At 40.0% G+C, this 18,234-nt stretch overlaps 1 protein-coding gene across 5 annotated transcripts in view; it reads right to left on the reverse strand.

Annotated features, from left to right (window-relative positions):
* The window catches only part of LOC125447673 (ryanodine receptor 1-like), a 411,721-nt gene that overhangs the window by 310,010 nt on the left and 83,477 nt on the right, over window positions 1–18,234 (reverse strand). For all 5 annotated transcript variants that reach the window (XM_059641019.1, XM_059641018.1, XM_059641017.1 and 2 more), the window contains 5 exons: window positions 14,443–14,521; window positions 11,830–11,942; window positions 8,491–8,590; window positions 5,742–5,838; window positions 646–720 (listed from right to left, as the gene is read on the reverse strand). In XM_059641019.1, the coding sequence (XP_059497002.1) occupies window positions 646–720; window positions 5,742–5,838; window positions 8,491–8,590; window positions 11,830–11,942; window positions 14,443–14,521 (464 nt within the window). The remainder of the gene's footprint in view (window positions 1–645; window positions 721–5,741; window positions 5,839–8,490; window positions 8,591–11,829; window positions 11,943–14,442; window positions 14,522–18,234) is intronic.

Genomic DNA, 18,234 nt, shown 5'->3' on the forward strand with positions numbered 1-18,234 from the left:
GTCCTGAGAGAGGAGGGTAACTTCTTCAGGTTAGGCATCCCTGGAAGAGGCTTTGCAGTGAGGTTAAAATTGTGATCAGAAATAATGGGAATTGCAGATGCTGGAGAATCCAAGATAACAAAGTGTGGAGCTGGATGAACACAGCAGGCCAAGCAGCATCTCAGGAGCACAAAAGCTGACGTTTCGGGCCTAGACCCTTGCTGGTGTCACTCTGCATCACAAATCAGCCATCCAGCCAACTCAACTCTCAATAATGCAATAATTGGCTCAACAGTCTTATTGGCCAAAAGGTACGATGCAGTTAACACATCGGCAGCTTTAAGTGCAGTATGTACTACAGTCTCAAATTAACTTTGACACTGCTATTATTTGAGTTTATTAGCTATTGATTTTTTCAAAAAAAAGTAAAACAGTTTCCAGACTAATTCAGACAGCATATCCTCTACAATCAGCAAAATTAAAGCTGAAAGGCTTCAAAAAATCATTTGAAGCACACAGTTCTAAATATCTCCTCTGCTTCTGCTTAACATCACTACTCTTTCCTAACTCTCTAATTATACGCACTTTAACTAGTTTAGATTTCTTTTCCATCAAAATGATGTGGAACCTATAGTCATTTTGGTGAACCAGGTCTAATCTCTTTACCTGATGCGCAATGGTTCCAACCGCCACAAGGATCTTGCATGGCTGCACACAGCACCACCTTCATAGTGAACTAACCTACAGGACATGAAAAGGAATATTTATTCACATAGTAGTAGTATGACCAACATGAATTTCAAAAGGTAACTATGCTGTTGTCTTGTTGATCTAATAACAATCTCAAATGATTATGAGAGCTACTTCAATGTGTTTGATTGTTCTAGTATGTTTATTTATTTGTTCATGTGAAGTTGACATTGCTGGCTGCACTAGCATTTACTGGCCATTCCCCTTTTGCCCAGAGGTTAATTAAGAGTCAACCACATTGTGGTGGGTCTGGAGTCATATGTAGGCTGGATCAGGTGCAGATGGCAGATTCCCTTCCTTAAAAGAACATCAGTGAACCAGATGGATTTTTACAACAATCAACAGTGGTTGCCATTAGGCTAGTTTTTACTTATTTCGAATTTTTATTGAATTAAAATTTCAACACCTGCCACAGCAGGATTTGAACTCTTAACCTTAGAATATTAGCTAGAGTTCTGGGTCACTTATCAAACAGCATTACCATTATGATATTCTTGGAAAGACAGCCTTAATTTTCTTCTCACACAAAACAGAAGCAAAATACAGGACAAAATGCTGCAAAGTCCATACAAAATACTAAGCCTGTCCAGAAAGAAACAGTTTTCTTTTAAGCAGCAAACAGAAAAACTAAATGTCATATTTTTAAATAACTTTCATGGGATGTGTGTGTCACTGGCAAAGCGAGCATTTGAGGCACATCCTTCTTGAACACAGTGCATTACTAGGCCATTTCAGTGTAAAGCTGAAAGTCAACTGCAATACTGTAGATTTGAAGACATGTATAGGCCAGACCGAGAAAGAAGACTAGTGAACTAATTTCATTAGTTTCATCGTCACTATCTATGACCAGATTTTTATTCCAAATTTTTAATAACTAAATTTAGAATTTCACGAATTGCTTAGTTTGGATTTACATTCTTGCTTGAACCTCCTGCTTCTCAGCTCAATGACATGACCACTAACAGTCTCCTTTTGACCTGTACAGAAGCTGAAAGACTACACGTTCTCATAATTCAATTGAGAAGAAATAATGCAGCCTCACTATTCCACCAGCAATCACAAAGCTGGATATATTATGAGATTTAAACACTTGGACCGCCCAAAGATCATGAAGCAGGGATTCTTTCTACCACTGGCATCAGGTCATTACAAACATGAAGGGAAACTAAAGTTAAAATGGAAGACACAGTACAATTACACTTGTAGATTACATGTTGTGGAGGAAATCCTTTTCTGTCTGATCCTTCTACCCATGAGATCTCCTTCCCTCAAGACACTCTCCAGAGAGGGTCCATTTAACTACTCCAGCTACTCTGATCGGCATGTTCCCTCACTCTTGCCACCTGCTACTGGAGGTCTAACATAACTTCTCCAGCGGCTGTACTCGGTGGCCTCCCTTACCATTGTCACCTGCTGCTAAAAGTTGGATATTATACATTGCTGCTTGACATGTGCTGTCCCAGCAACTACATCTGGCACAGTGACCATTTGTGAACCACTTGTGAGATTAGCAGGTTCAACTGCACCATGGTTACTAGAATGTGTGTGCGCACATTAGTGGCAGCTTTCTCTCTTGTATCAATCCACATAAATACTAAAGGTTGGGCTAAATTCCAGCATTTTCTCAAGATGACCTACTCAGTCCCTTATCAGTACTGGTACCTTCCAAGGGATCCAGGCTCTGTACTGGATCGCCCACACTAGGGTTCAGGTTGGCCAGATCTCCAGCAGTTGTATGATCAGCAACTGTTGTTTCAAATTCTACCGCCCAGCATGATATACCTATGTCATTTTCCAAAATGGGAGTAAGCTTCCCCAACTGGATGCACTTTTTGGATTCACAGCACCCAGGTAACAGCTGAATTACTCATCACCACCTTGCTCAATTCACTCAAGCTATCATGCACCAACACTTCAGGTTCTGCATGGAGCCTGAAAGAGCTGCTTGCCTCTACATTCTACCAGATTCCTGGACTTGAGCAACACTTCTCTAAGTTGTTTGAGATTGCCTTCCAGCTACCTAGCGATTCAACACAGGTATGGTAACATGTATTCAGTCATTTAAAGTCTGTATGATATTCAGGGTTCTAGACAGTCTATATTTTATTCCAATTCCAGTTATTCCAAATTTTGGCAGAATGACTTCTGTTGATCAGAAGGTGAACTCTGTCAGTCTTGTGATCATTTGATGATTTTCTTCTCAGTCCTCTCAAATGTCAGTTTGATATAGAACACCTGGTATAGATTATTGGTATGATAAGCTCAATGAGATAGACCATAGGAGGGATCGGGTCTTGTCCAAAGAAGAGATATGTTGAGATTACCTTGCAGATCAGTGTGGGGTGCAATCATAAGCATAAACCACCCACACAAGGTATCCAGGCCATTTTGTTCACACTCAGGAGGCAAGGTGAGCAGACGGTCATGTAGAGTGTGGTTCAATCCCTTACACAGTCCATTTCTTTGTGGATCTTGCTTTCAAAGTTGCATGCCCAGTGTGAATCCAAAATGTAACTCCAAAACAGGTAAAAAACCACATACTAATGCCCTTGCTAGAGATAAGGCCTTTGGTCTCACATGCAAATACCCTTTTGAACTTGGCGAAGACTCAGTGAGTACAAGAATTGTGCTCAGTTCTGTTACTGCTCTAGTCACTGAGTGCAAAATCCATGGCAAGGGCAGCTAGGGGTCTCAGAGATCCCATGCTGCAGTGAGATTGCTTCCCTGTTTTTGCCTGTGTACATCTCTCAATTTCAACAGTAGTCGTCAATATCAGCTAGCATCAATTTACCAATAGCTGGTGTTCTGCTTGGTCATCAACTGCTACCAACAGCTGACACTTGAAGCTGCTGGGAAAGATGAGCTGCCTCACCTCTATGTCCTTGTCATGAACCAACCAATAGAGGATTCCATTATCCTTCCTAGTCCTCTCCCAGCACCACAGTTTAGCAGCTTGTACTGGGATAGAACATAAAACAGTGTCGCATAGAAACAAGATAGTAGGAACTACAGATGTTGGAGAATCTGAGATAACAATGTGTAGAGCTGGATGAACACAGCAAGCCAAGCAGCATCAGTGAAGCAGGAAAGGTGACGTTTCGGGCCTAGGCCCTTCATCAGAAAGGTTTTCTGAAGGGTCTAGGCCCGAAACATCAGCTTTCCTGCTCCTCTGATGCTGCTGGGCCTGCCGTGTTCATCCAGCTCTACACCTTGTTATCCTAGCATACGAACAAGCCTTTTTGTCCCAATGTCTGCGCCAATCATGATGCCATTCTAAACTAATCCCATTTTCCTGCACATGGTCTGTATTCCTTTATTCCCTGATGGAGGAGGTTGAGCTATCCAGTAATGATGCAGCCTACTGGTATGCCCACATTTATTAGTCAAAGCTGTCTTGGGCCTTCTTGTAAAATAGAAGGCAAAAGTGAAACCACACCTGCTTCGGATCGAATTCATAATGGTATCAGTGATGTTCCATTGAATTTTAGTCCAATAGTTACAGGGAATTGTGGTCAGAATGCTGTCTTTGACTTGGAGCGTGGACATGGCATCAGCCACAGCTTCCTCCAACGAACAATAGGAATGTTCCCTCCTGTGATGAGCCTTCCAATTAAGGGCATCAAAATTTGCATTACTTCTGTCCGGTCTGTACTGGATGGGAAATCAAAACTGCTCATGTCAGGAGTCCACAAGGTCTTTATTGCTCCAAGCTTGCTGAACATTTGTAAGCTGCTGGGTGGATTGTTCTCTGTAAACAATTAACATTCTACACTGATCAGAATGTCTGTGAAAGCCTGGGAAGTAATTCACTACAAAGCCCAGGCAGCATCAGAGGAGCAGGAAAGCTGACAGTTTGGGTCAGGACCTTCTGCAGAAAATGAAGATGAAGAGCACCCTTGCTGTTGTAACATTTGTCTGACTGTCTGAAAAGCGAAACTTTTTTTTAGAACAGTGCACGTTAGCACCCATCACAAAGACAGAACTGATTAACCTAGTCTTAGGCTGTGGTAGCTACCAGTGCAACAGGTGGATGAATGAATGCTGCCTGCCTTTGAGCAGCAAGTCTCATGTCAGCAGCGAAATCAAATTTCTGCTGAAAGAAACATGACAAGGACATTCGTTTCAGTTCCAAAAACGTAATATTTGTAACAGCTGAGCTTAATACAAATGAGGAGACTTAATTTAAAAGATAGAGGCTGCCAGATTACACATTTTAATTTTTTTCCCCATTCTTATATGACACCAAACTGATAGCTCTACCTCCTCTCTCACCTCACTCCAGTAGACCTATCCCAAAACCAACTTGATTGACAAGGTCAGCTCCCATATTGTTGAGGGGATGGATGGTGAAGATCTGCACTGGCAGATTTGGGTGGTGAGGGAACAGAGTGGAAATAAAAAGTTCATTGCCTTCCTGTAGAGTGCTAACTCTCCTTCTTGGCAATGGATCGGTAAAACAAAACTGCAAATTGGAAGAAGAACAAAGTTGCTGGGAAAGCTCAGCAGGTCTGGCAGCATCTGTGAAGGAGAAAACAGAGTTAACGTTTCACGTCCGGTGACCCTTCCTCAGAATTGCAAATTGGAAGGTTGGAAGTGAATCTGGGTGAGAACTCTGATTTTTAAAACTTTAGCAGCTCTCCCCCACCAGTCTGGGTTTTTTTCAGGTTAGAACTCCTCCTATTATTGTCACCGTGCCAATGAATATTAATCAGATACTGAAGATAAACAAAATGTTTCCACCCCACCCTTTAACCTGGAATAACAGGTCAATTGTTGTTTCTCATGGTTAACCGTACTCAAAAAGCCCAGCTAAACATTAGCCTGAGAGCCTCCTGCAGTCTTCCTAACTGTTTGGCTCGGTCACACCAATTACTTCATTTAACAAAATTTTGTTAATTGTGGACCCAATCTGAACGTTAAGGATACTTTCCATTGCTTTTAAAAACACCTAAGTTTTGCATTTGAAACAGAACTTTTTAAAAAGGTGAAAAATATTGAATGGATAAACTGACCTGCGCTGATCTTCCCCTTGATCAAATGCTGCTACTGTGAGACATTCATCCATGTGACCATGAAAGAGGCGCAGTACATGCCCACCAGTCAAGTATCCTATGGATATAAAAGTTGATTAAATAATTAATTCCTGTGTCATGTTGGAATCTTAATGCATTTGGGACGGTCTGTAATTTTCAAAAGGGCCATTAGGAAATGAGGAAATTGGAAACTCATCTGTTGCCAATTAACAGTTCCTTAAGCTCATTAATGAGTTTGATGAAGCATCTGCAGTGGACAATACTATTTTTAGTTTTCATTTTTGTGCACACAAACATATTGCAGGGACATCAGAGCGTTAGTTTGAAATTGTACAAGATCAAATTTTTCACAGGCCAACCAGCCGGAGCCCCTCATTTGCGTTTAGATTGTGTGGCCACTTTCATCACCATCAACAGTATTGTCTATGTCAGGAGATTTAGCAAAGCAGCAGCAACCCTGAACATGGCTACTACCTCCTTTCCAGCTGGCACCTTGCAGACAGTTCTAACTGAGCAGCAAGCTCCTGATTTGAATTTAAAAACAACATTCTGAGAGTGATGCAGTTCAGTAGTGTAGACAGGAGTGGAAATTCACCAACGGATCAGATCCCTAACCACATTGTGAAAATCCAGCCTTTGTCAATTTGCCTCCACTCATCACACAGATTATATAGCAGCAGTCACGCAATGATAATAGCAACACTACAACACAGTCCTATTGACACTGGAGTCTCTACCTTTTTGCTGTAGGCCTTGAAATGGGTGGCTCAAATATCCAGCAAAAACAATTGGGGGCTGACCAGCAATTGCAAATTGGAATAATGTAACAACAGTTAAAAGCTAATGCAAATTTTGAGTACGGACAGGAGGTACACATGTGCTTCACTCTCCACCCTTTGGTATTCCATGTTACAGTCTGCTGTCTTGGATTCCAATTTGAAGGTCTCGGATCTAGAAAAACGTAAGCACTAAACTTCACAAATGAACACAATTAGTTCTACTGTTTCCTGACTTGAGCACATCCCAATCAGAATCCAGATGTAATGTTCCAGAACTATCCAGAGAAAAAAAAGTGTTTTCTGATGTTCAATAGGTCACATTTAAGATTACATTTCCAAGTGTGAGATGAATGGTGAGGGGAGAGTTCATGGTGGACGAATTGCCTCACAGACTGACTTTTCATTGACTTTGCAGATGGTCATAAAACAAACATTTTCTGCAACAAAAATTGTAACTACCTGACGCCTATTGATTAGAATTTCTCAAAACAATATAGGGAGCCCTCTTGTGACGCAGTGGTAGTGTCTCTGCCCCAAACCAGAGGTGCCTGGGTTCAAGTCTCACCTGCTCCAGGCGTGTATAATAACATTTCTGAACAGGTTGGTTAGAAAAATAGGTCAAACTAATATAGGCATCCAACCAATAAAAGCAAGTTTTGATTGCACCTGCTGTAGTCAACTCTTTGATATTGTGGTATGGTGCGCTTGGTGACTGCTCATGCTGCTAGAAATAAGTACTGATTTGATTGGCTTTTTCTTAGATATTTCTCATACAGCCAAAGAACAAAACACCTGTTCCTTCTGGGTGCATTTTAGCAGCCATCTGAAGTATAGTCATCATTCTTAAAATAACCTTTTTAAGCCAAGACATCTAAGGAAAAATACCTCAATTTGTCACAAATTTGAAGCCATTTAACATTCTGTTTAATTGTTGTTTCAACCGTCCCTCTCTCTAATATTAAAAATGCTTAACTATTTGAATCTTTTTTCTTAATGTAAAGCCCTTAGTCTCATGATCATCTTTAATGTGCTTGACATAGGTCATCAGTAGTCCTCAAAGTGGATTATCCAAAACTGGATGGAGAATTGTAATATACTGTATTAACTACAACACTGATCCATGCAATTTTAAAATGTCTGAAGTATTTCTTGGTCCCCAGTTGACATTATTCATTATGGCTTTACATTGCCTTGATACTTAGGCTAATTGTTTAACAATCAAGCTGAAATTCCATCCAATCTTTCTGCAGAGATATTCTTTCAAGTTATGCATTAGTTTGGACCTACATCTGCAAATGCCTGTTGGTCATACAGCTTGAAATCATCAATGACTGCCATGATGCTATGAAAATCACTTATTATTTCTGATTAGTGTGAACAGGTGTTTGGAAATGTGATTAAATCATGTGCATATGCAATAATCCTTAACTACATTCATGTTCTCTATTATAACCTCTACGTGGGTGGATTTAAACTATATAATTACAGCACAGTCAACTAATTCAACAGCTGCATCATTTCTAATTTAGCTAGTATTTTCAAAGCATCTACATTCTTCTGCTCACAGTGAAAAATTCTGTCCAAGTAAAACTGACAGTTAAATAAGAATAACAAGTGTTAATCAATATTTGGCAGCCTCGTGCAATTTGCTTCCAACTGATTACATAATCCAAGGGCTGCCAAACAAATAATTAGCCCATGAAAGTCACTAAAGATCTGGAGTAGGTTTGAGAAACAGAATCATGTCTACACAGTCAAAAGACAAACATTTTATCAATTGCAACATTAATCAAAATGCTCCCGAGTTCCACTTTAACAAAGTGAACAAGTCTGTTGGATTTGTAACCAGTCAGTTCTAACTAAAGTCCATTAAATTGAATATTATAAGTTAACCGTTTAGTTCAGTAAATGATTATATGTTATGTTATATGTTATATTTCTTCACTAACCTTCAGCTAGCTCACAGCCTGAGCAGATAGGGTTCATATTCCAAAGAGTCTGCATAAAGGAGGCATCCACTTGTAAATCGCCACTGGCATAAGATAAATGCTGAGAAAAGAAGTTATATGGAGAGGAATGAATAACAACATTTTTTCTGATTTGCTGGAAATGACACTTTACTTGTCAATGGAACTAATTCTCAGACCAATACAAGTGATGAGCAATGTATTTTCACAGTCACACGGCCCACAGCTTCCCCACTTATTTCTACAATGTTGTAGGCACCGCAACTGGCATTAACTACCATAACATCAGTTGCTTCAGAATTGACTGAATACAGTGAAGAGAACCATACTAAGTCAATTGCATTTATTACCTTAAATTGGAAAATAGTCGGCAAAATGAATGTTTTCCTTTATTTTCTAATGCATGGAATACTTGTTTAAAAAAGTAGGTTCCAGCTCAAATAATAATTTTAAACCCATGATCAATAGATATTTGTCACTCAACTATGTAATCTATTCAATCTATTCTTACTGGGGCTCAGGAGGCTGAATGGCTTGCTCCAGATCTTCTTCTGTTTTTTTTTCTGTCTGCACTACAGATGGGTTCCCGTATTCTGCCAGCATTTTTCATTGTAAATTGGTTAACAATATGATGATGATCAGAATTTTTGCGTGGCTGTTCGAGATGTAGTTAGATTTTGGGTTGCTGTGACTAACGATATACTGTATTAACAATACTTAACAGGAGGCTAACCCATCAGTAACTGTTAATCCATCTAATATTCATGGAGTTTAATTTTCTGGCAAGTTGTTATGGCAAGAAGTAAAAAGCAAAATCCCCAACAGTAACTATTGGTGCTGCAAAGGTCCTAATCAGTGGCAGCAATATTTTTAGAGGAATGCGAGTAGGAACACTAGCTATGAATTGGGATCTCAAGTCTGAGGCACAAGATCCCAGGGTCAAGTTCCGTTTCTAGGACCTGAGCACAAAAAACCCAAGGTGTTAGCCAAAGTAGTACTGAGGGAGTATTGCACTGTTGGAGGTGCTGTCTTTCAATAAGATGTCAAATCAAAACCTTGTGTGCCTGTACAGGTTAATGCTCCTGGTGTCCCGGCCAACATCTATCCCTCAGTCAACAGCACCAAGGTCAAGTTATCATCCTATTGTTCAACACACTCATAATTAATGAATGCTGGCAGAGTACAGATGTTGATTTGTAATGCCAACAGAGCCAAGGCACAAGAAGATCTGGAGTACACCATTCAGCCTTTCAAGATCCTGTATGCCTATGGCTGGTCACCCACCTGCCTTCATTCCATATTCTTCTACATCTTTAACTTTTACATGCCCATTGATCCTAGACTCCAGCTAAAAATCTCAAACAAGTCGCTTTGCAAAACCTTCTATAATTTAGGCACGACGAACCAAACATATGAACCACAGAAAGTTAATGTGTAGTTACAACAAGCAGTTAAAGAGACAACTGGGATGAATTCAAAAGTTGGAAAGTCTTGTCATAATTATGGCATTGGCAAGACGACCCCTTGACTAAGTAGCCCTACCAGTAGAGTTGGACATTGCCCATGATGGAGAATCAAAAGATATCTCAAGGAAAGGCGTACTTTGAGGAATAATAAAGTTTAAAATTTTTTAAAAATTGCCAAGCTATTGTTGAGGAGCCTGGCTGCAGTACACTGGTAAACACGGCTGCAAGGTTTGAGGATGGATTAATATTAATATCCTCATACTTTTAACCTTGGAAAACTTGGACCTAAACATACCCCATATAATGTCCGAACAGGACATGTTACAGATATGAGAAAATGTCCTCCTCTTTCTATCCCAGTCTTCTTTATCTAAAGCTGACATTTCATGAGACATTTTGATGTTTTTCACCCAACAACTACAAAATACACATCTTAGCAATAAATCTCAGTGAATAATGCAATTGTTTTCAGAAAAAGGAAACTTTTGAATAATTGTTCTGAACACTGCTGGAGATTCAAGCAATATTTTATTAGTTTGTCTCCTCTAAATGATTTTTACAAGTATGTTCACATATCAAAAAAGTCCAACGTATGTCATCACTTCATATTGTGACGAAATTAATTCTTTTTTGTATCTAGTTGTACTTTAGCAACAAGCAATTTTTGAATATTTTAGCAATAGGTAACTGTGATCCAATGGCTGATTAATGGCTATATTCAAAGCTATCTCAAAATAACAGTGTGGTTTGTTGTGACGTTTTCAATTGATCACTCAGAACAATTCTAAGATCACTGAAGACAATTTCAGTGGTCACAGGCAGATAGCAACAGGTGATAGAAACAGGCTCCACGTTAATCAGTGCTGCTAATTAGCTAGGCCCATAAGATGGCAACTGAGCTACTCTCTACTGTATACTTGGGACACAGGGAGAACTTCTAAGACTAGTTAAATAGTTTTGTGCAGTGAGGACTTGGAAAAAAGTTCAAAGAAGCAGCTGTGAAGACTGGAGCTCAGGGAAAACAAGTGGAGGCTTACATTGGTTTGATGAAGCAGATGAATGTTCTGTGACGAACCTAAGTTGTGTCTGTGAGTGTACTGGAATGCAGTTTCCTGAGCCCAGATGCAAGAAAGGAAAGTGAAATATCAGACAGGAACATTTGTTGAAGCAGTTCAGTTTTTCCTCATGGTGCTTCAAGGCCAGATTGTCAAAAACTAAGAATTGGAACCCCTTGTGAAGTTTTAATAAGACTTGATGACCACTGTACCAGAAATGGCTTTTCTTTTTATTTGGGCGGGGGGGGGGAGATGTTGAAGGAAGGATGACAAAGAAGGTAATGTGTTTTGCTGATCATAAATGGTCACTGGATAAACATATGGGCGATAATGGTATTGTGTGGGTTAGATGGGCTTCAGATTGGGTTCACAGGTTGGCGCAACATCGAGGGCTGAAGGGCCTGTACTGCGCTGTAATATTCTATGTTCTATGTTTTATATTTGCTATTTGTTACACCATAGCCATAGTTCCTTTGTTACTTATAAACCTCAGGTTAATTCTGGTTTTAAAATAAACTATAGGGACAAATTGCATTACTGTTCTAACTTTGTAAAGTTTAGCAAAGTTTATTGTTGTTCATTAAAAACCCTGGAACAGCTTTATTCTTTTAGTAAACAGTTGAAATCTCAAACTTGGTCAATCTTGAAAAAATGTTATTGATCCCTGGTCAGATCATTTTGTGGTCTGGTCTGGGATCATAACAATAATCAGGTCATGTATGATTTTATTGCAGTTACTGTTGCTCTTGAAGTTTATTTTACACTGAATTCTAAACAGTATAAAAATAGCATACACTTACCAGGTATCTTTCAGAAGAAACACTAACGAGGATGAGATCATCACCAACACGTACTTTCTCACCCTCAGATCTCTGTTTGGAGGCTGGATGAATGGTCCACCAGCAAGCTTCTCCTGCACATATCACATCAGTAACTAGTTTCATGATGAGAATTCTCTTGAATTTTTGCATCTTATATCATATTTCTTGAGAACTTATCAATAAATAAACAGAACTCTTATGATTGCAGCTGATGGTTAAGTCAGATGCCAGAGTGAGGCCTGGCTTGATAGACTGGGTTTTTTTTTGGTTTTCCATTTTTCAGTCAATTACTGAATTCAAGAGACTGCTGTTGTATTTTTAACAAAAGAACATAAATGTTTAGTACACAAAACAAACTCTGCACACAAGATAAGGATTATTGGAACTGGTCTCTTAATAAATATCAGAAAGAAAACAAGACGATACCTAAAACATTCAAACCTTAGTGAGGGGCCGCCCTGATCTCCACATGAAAGCGCTCTGTTCATATCATGTTTGTAATAGTTTCTTTTTGGCAAATTTCTGCATTCACCCAATTCCATTTTTTAGGCTATTCCTAAGCTGTTAGCTTAGTCATTTACCACTTAATTATGGTTCCTTAAACTTATGTTTAACACAGTTGTAGGATGTCTTCCTCTTTGACAATTCAAAGGTGTCCTGCTTCTAAAGCTTTCTTCTGAGCAATCTGGCTTCTTTACAGGCCAGGCTGATTGGACATTGTTAAGAATAGCACCTCACTTATTAAGGACTTCTTCTTTCTGAACGAATCCACCTGCTTCCCAACTCCTCTGGATTCTTCTGACTGTGTTACTGAACTCCTAAATGCTAGCCAACAACAGTTTTCTTTCCAGTGCACTAAATTATTCATCAAAAGGTTAAAAGTGCTCACTTAAATCCATGTTAGAACATAAAACATAGAACAATACAGCGCAGAACAGGCCCTTCGGCCCTTGATGTTGCGCCGACCTGTGAACTAATCTAAGCCCATCCCCCTACACTATCCCATCATCATCCATACGCTTATCCAAGGACTGTTTAAATGCCCCAAATGTGGTTGACTTAACTACATTGTTGACACAACAAATCTCCAGAAATCCCATACCATTCTCAGAATAAATCTAAAATTTACCTAATGTCTATGTATTTCCCCTCAACACAAAATGGGAATATAAATATATGCTGTTTTCACAACTCCCATTCTCTTTCAAAATAAAGATTTGAGCAAAAGCGCAAACCTTCACACTCTTCCCTTCTCACCTGTATAAACTTTTCCTCTGGGATAACAAGATTAGGTTAATTTGATAATCATTTTATCAATGGTCTCCTTATAATTTACAAACACTATCCTCCTCTTCTTCGCCGCTGTCCCCGCCTCTCCCTCAGACTCCCTTGCTGCTGTCTCCGCCTGTCCCTCCTCCTGCTACGCTGACCCTGCCTCTCCCTGCACCTAGAATGTGTAGTCCATTTGTTCAGCAGAAGTTATTACTCAGATTGCCATTAAAAAGTTACACAACATTGAAGTCCTATGAAAATAGTCTTGCTCAAAGGATAATTGCAGGAAGGACATTCCTGATGGCCAAGAAGTCTTGAACCAGGGGTCACAGTTTAAGGATACAGGTATCTTATTTGGGACTGAAATGAGGATAAACATCTTCACCCAGAATGTTGACAGCTTGTGGAATCCTCTGCCACAGAAAGCACTTAAGGCCAAAACATTGAATGTTTTCAAGAATGAGTTCAAGAATAATTTCTCTTAGAGGTAAAGAGGACAAAGGGTATGGCAGAAAGCATGAATCGGACGCTGAGGTACAGGATCAGCCATAATCATATTGAATGGTGGAGCAAGCTTGAAGGACTGAAAAGCTTACTCCTGCACCTATTCTCTATGCCTCTATGCAGACTTGCTATGGAGGTTCTAGCAAAAATATAAGAGTTGAAAAAGGCATGTCATCTGCAAATGGTACCTCTGAAAGGGTGAGCTCCATTTTGTAGGCTGTGATATAACAATAAATCAAAGACTCTGACTTCATGATTCCTGTATTAATCTGTATTTCAGCTAAATCTCGAAGCAGTGGTCATACTCAAGAGGGTTAATGACAGCAAATTCTAATACTTTGTCATCAAGAGCCTCAAATTTCAGGTTATTATAACAAGGATATGCTGAATTCACCACAATTATAAGGCTGGTGTCCTTCAAATGTGAATCTTTTATATGACAATCACACATCATCTGTAATTTTGTCCTTTAATGTTCTGTTTAAAAAATCAAATTACTAGCATTATTTTTTGCCCCAGAGAATCGGGTCTAATTCAGAGCTTTATCCCTTTTCCCTTACTTCTGAGCAAATAAATACCTCTACAGGTAAATATTAGTTGTCTCACTCTTTCTCACTGTAACATGGGTAGAAGATTGCTGACTCCTTGGAGACACAAGAGTAAACAGCCATCTATGTCATTTCTTCAGTGTTCCCATTGATCTGTTGCCAAAGTTACGGCGGGAGACTAGAATCAGCTTTCCCACAGAAATTCTACCCCTTACTATACGTAACAGGTGTAGCCAATGAATTAAAATATTTTTTTCTTTCAATTCACCTGAAGCATCTTCTTGAAGCCCAACATCAAAGGATAATTTGTCTGTCAAAGACCTTGAGGTGGTCAAACAACATAAATACTGGAAAGAAAAAGATAAGAATTGTCACCATCATGGAAACACTGCAAAATTTAAGTCTAGAATTACATCCAATTTCATAAGATTTTTAATTGTCAATCCTATTATAAAATTTTAGATAGAACTTAAGCTATACAAAAGGAGAATGAGTTCATAGAAACACACATACCCACACAGCAACACATGAAAAGAGGAGTACCCTCAGAGGATTCCGGGTACAGAGATAATTGGTTCAAGACAGGCATAATTCAGTTTCCTGTCGAGAGTAATCAATTCTAAACTTATTATTGGGTAAGATTTTGATTTGATTTTGCAATTTAGAGTTCAACAGCAAAACCTACCAGCAATTTAAGGAGCAGAAAAGCAGTGGCAGAATACAAGCAGCAATACAACATAATCCTCAAAACAGGACATTAATCACAATGTAAAATTAATTTGTAGCTGCAGCTTCTAAGCAGCCAGCAGTCAGCACATTGCTCAGTCTGCTAAGACTTCACACTCAAGTAAGGAACCCAAAAGTGTAAGTAGCTAGTATGCGTTCAAGTCAGCCTGCACTCAAATGTGGAAGGAAGGTGCATTTTCCAGCAGATCCTGGGAGTCATTCTTAAAGTGAGTTTGCCCTGGGGAAAACAGAGGAATGATGCAACAAGGCACAGAGAGGGCTCAAAACGTTTCCGACACTGATGCCTTGGTGCAGTAGACGTGGATAACAGCTGTCAGCAGTCCACAAGAAGTCTGATCGACCCTTCAAATCAAACTGTTAGAAGGCAGTGGAACCAGATAACTGTGTCAGCAATCAACCCCCATTACACACTTACCAACAACCTGTACTACCAGGTCTCATTCTTAACCTTCATAGCATCACTTCACCTTCAAACAAATAGTCAGCGCTGCTGAAAGTGTCACACTCAGATGCACCTTTCCTTTGCAGAACAAGGATTCACATCACAGTTGAAAAATAGGCCTCACTTCTTTTGCTCACGAAGGATACAAAGGCACAGTGCTCTCCATCATTGGTGTAGCATAATTGAGAATGTTGCAAAAAGCAGTGTTTCTTTGAAAGCAAAGAAGACAGTATGCTCATGGGTTCCCCTTCCCAGTTATTTTCAGATCTCTTCGGATTTACAAGCTGAAGGTGAATGTTAGCTTTTACCTCTTGTGTTTGAGAGTCATAGTAATATTACACAGAAACAGACTCTTTGACCCAACTCGTCCATGCTGACCACGTTTCCCAAAATAAACTAGTCCAATTGGCCCATATCCCTCTAAACCTTTCCTATTTATGTATCTGTCCAAATGTTTTTTTTAAAATATTGTCATTGTACTCACCTCCACCAGTTCCTGTGGCAATGTAATCTATACAAGCATGATCCTGTGCCTCTCAGGTCCACTTTACATCTTTCTCCTCTCAACTTAAACCCATGCCCTCTAGTTTTGGAGTCCCTTACTCTTGGAAAAAGACTTTGGCTATTCATCTTATCTATGCTTCTCACGATTTTATAAACCTCTATCAGGTCACCCCTCAGTCTCTGATGGTCCAGTGAAAGAAGTCCCAGCCTATCTTGTCTCTCCTTATAACTCAAATGCTCCAGTCCCAGCAAGACCCTTGTAAATATTTTTCTGCACCCTTTCTAATTTAACAACGTATTTTCTGTAGCAGGGCAACCAGAACTGTATGCAATATTCTAAAAGTGGCCTCACCAATATCTTGTAAAGCCGCAAAATGACATCCCAACCCCTGTAATCAGTGCTCTGACTAACAATTCCTTGTGCCACATGCTAGTGTGGCTAGCAGTGGAAAGATAATACAGTTGAATGAATGGCTAAAGAGCAGGTGTTGGAGGGGTGGCTTTAGATATCTAGATCGCTGGGATTTCCTCCTAGGCAGGTGTGACCTGTACAAGAAGGATGAGTTGCACCCTAACTGGACAGGCACCAATATCCATGTAGAGAGGTTTACTAGTGCCACTCAGGAGGGTTTAGGCTCATGTGGCAGAAGGATGGAAACGAGTGAGTTCCTCACATCCAACCACATCCTTAGTCTTCTGCTTTTCTCCTTTCAGGCACCCAACACTTGGAACTGGCCAGAGAGTAGAAGACATGAAAGCAATGGAAGAGTGGTATGACACTGAAGCAGCTGTTACATGTTTGCACAGTGACAAACTGGCTGATGTCTGAGGTTAGTCAGTGGAGCCTGGAATAAATTGGGCTTAGTGGACAGCTTGAAGCCATTCTTTTACAGGAAACAACTAGTGGCTACCCCAGGATATCACCAGTAGATCCAACCATAAAGCAGCATGCCACAGTGAAAACTTATACTTCAACAATACCAGATCAGCTTTCTAACACGTCAGCTCTGAATGCCCTCTCAAGCTCAGCTTCTTGTCAAGCAGATTCAAATTGCTGTCCTCATATCTGAAGATACCAGTGTTCAAAAGGAACTTATAAGATATTTCAAGAGTCCAACAGTCTAACCTCCATCATACTGCCAGGATTGTTCAGGTTCCACTTCAGGGGAGCAGCAGTGGAACAGTGCAGCAGGAGATTGTATTCCAAGGAAAATCGCATTAACCCACTGAGACTGCTAAAAAAAAATGGCCTGTCAGACAATCAACTCAGAGTGTCCACGTCAGGGTGCTGCAGCCTGAAACACAACTTCAAGGGTCACAGCTACGAGGGCACCTCAAAAGAACACCTGCAGCCTCTTATATAAGCAGCCATCACAAGCTGTGCCGTAACCACTAAAGTAACACTGTGGCAGGGCGATAGAATGGTAAAGACAGACAGAAGGCAGGCACCAAGGAAATGCAAATACTGTTGATTTTATATAATATAGCAGGGTGCAATCATTAGTTTGGTTTAGAATGTGCGTTTTGCGGTATCGTTTATTTTTGTGTTGCAATCAAGATATTGGTAACAGGAGGGATATATGTTGTGGGTCTGTAAATATGGAATTTGAGTTGAGTTCACTGGGACAGCATCTGGCTTCTTATGGTTTTGAGCAGGCAGAACAAGCAACAAATAAGATGCCAAATAATTAGAAACCGTAAGCTTTTTCAAAAATGTAACTTTTTTAATTAACCTGTTCAGAGATGTTATTATACACCTATGGAGCAGTTGGGACTTGAACTTGGGACTCCCAATCCAGGAGTAGAGACACTACCACTGTGACACAAACAAACAGTTATCTGTTGAAGACATAACTCCTTACTCCAGTGAGGAAGCTACGCACAAAGTAGCAGCACACATCAGCAGACACTTGACAAAAGCTATACTGCCTTCCACTGTCTATGTGAACCCTTCTCCAACAACAAAATGAAATACAGTCAGCTGTCTTTTGGAATGGAGTGTTTCTGTGACCTCTCTTATGCAATAGAGAATGATAACTTGGAAAGTCTCGCAGGTATAGACTGCTCCAGCTTGGAATGAGTCAGACGTTCACAGTGACCCTCACAGCCAACGGCAATGCTGTTGTCACCCTGATCTGAAGTTGCAACTGTGAAGTTGTAGAAAGTGGGAGATTAATGGGGGCCTCTTTAGAGAAGTAGAACATTATTCCTCACTGAAGTGGATGGAGGGGAATTGTACCCAAATGATTCTCGCCTTCCTGAGAGTTGTCTGTTCACACCTCTTCCGCCATTTGTCCTGTTCCGTGACACCTCTGCTCAATCCCCAAAGGGATGCAAACTAACATACATATATTTGGGAATATGGGA

The sequence above is a fragment of the Stegostoma tigrinum genome, chromosome 39, assembly GCF_030684315.1.
Source record: "Stegostoma tigrinum isolate sSteTig4 chromosome 39, sSteTig4.hap1, whole genome shotgun sequence".
NCBI lineage: Eukaryota > Metazoa > Chordata > Chondrichthyes > Orectolobiformes > Stegostomatidae > Stegostoma > Stegostoma tigrinum.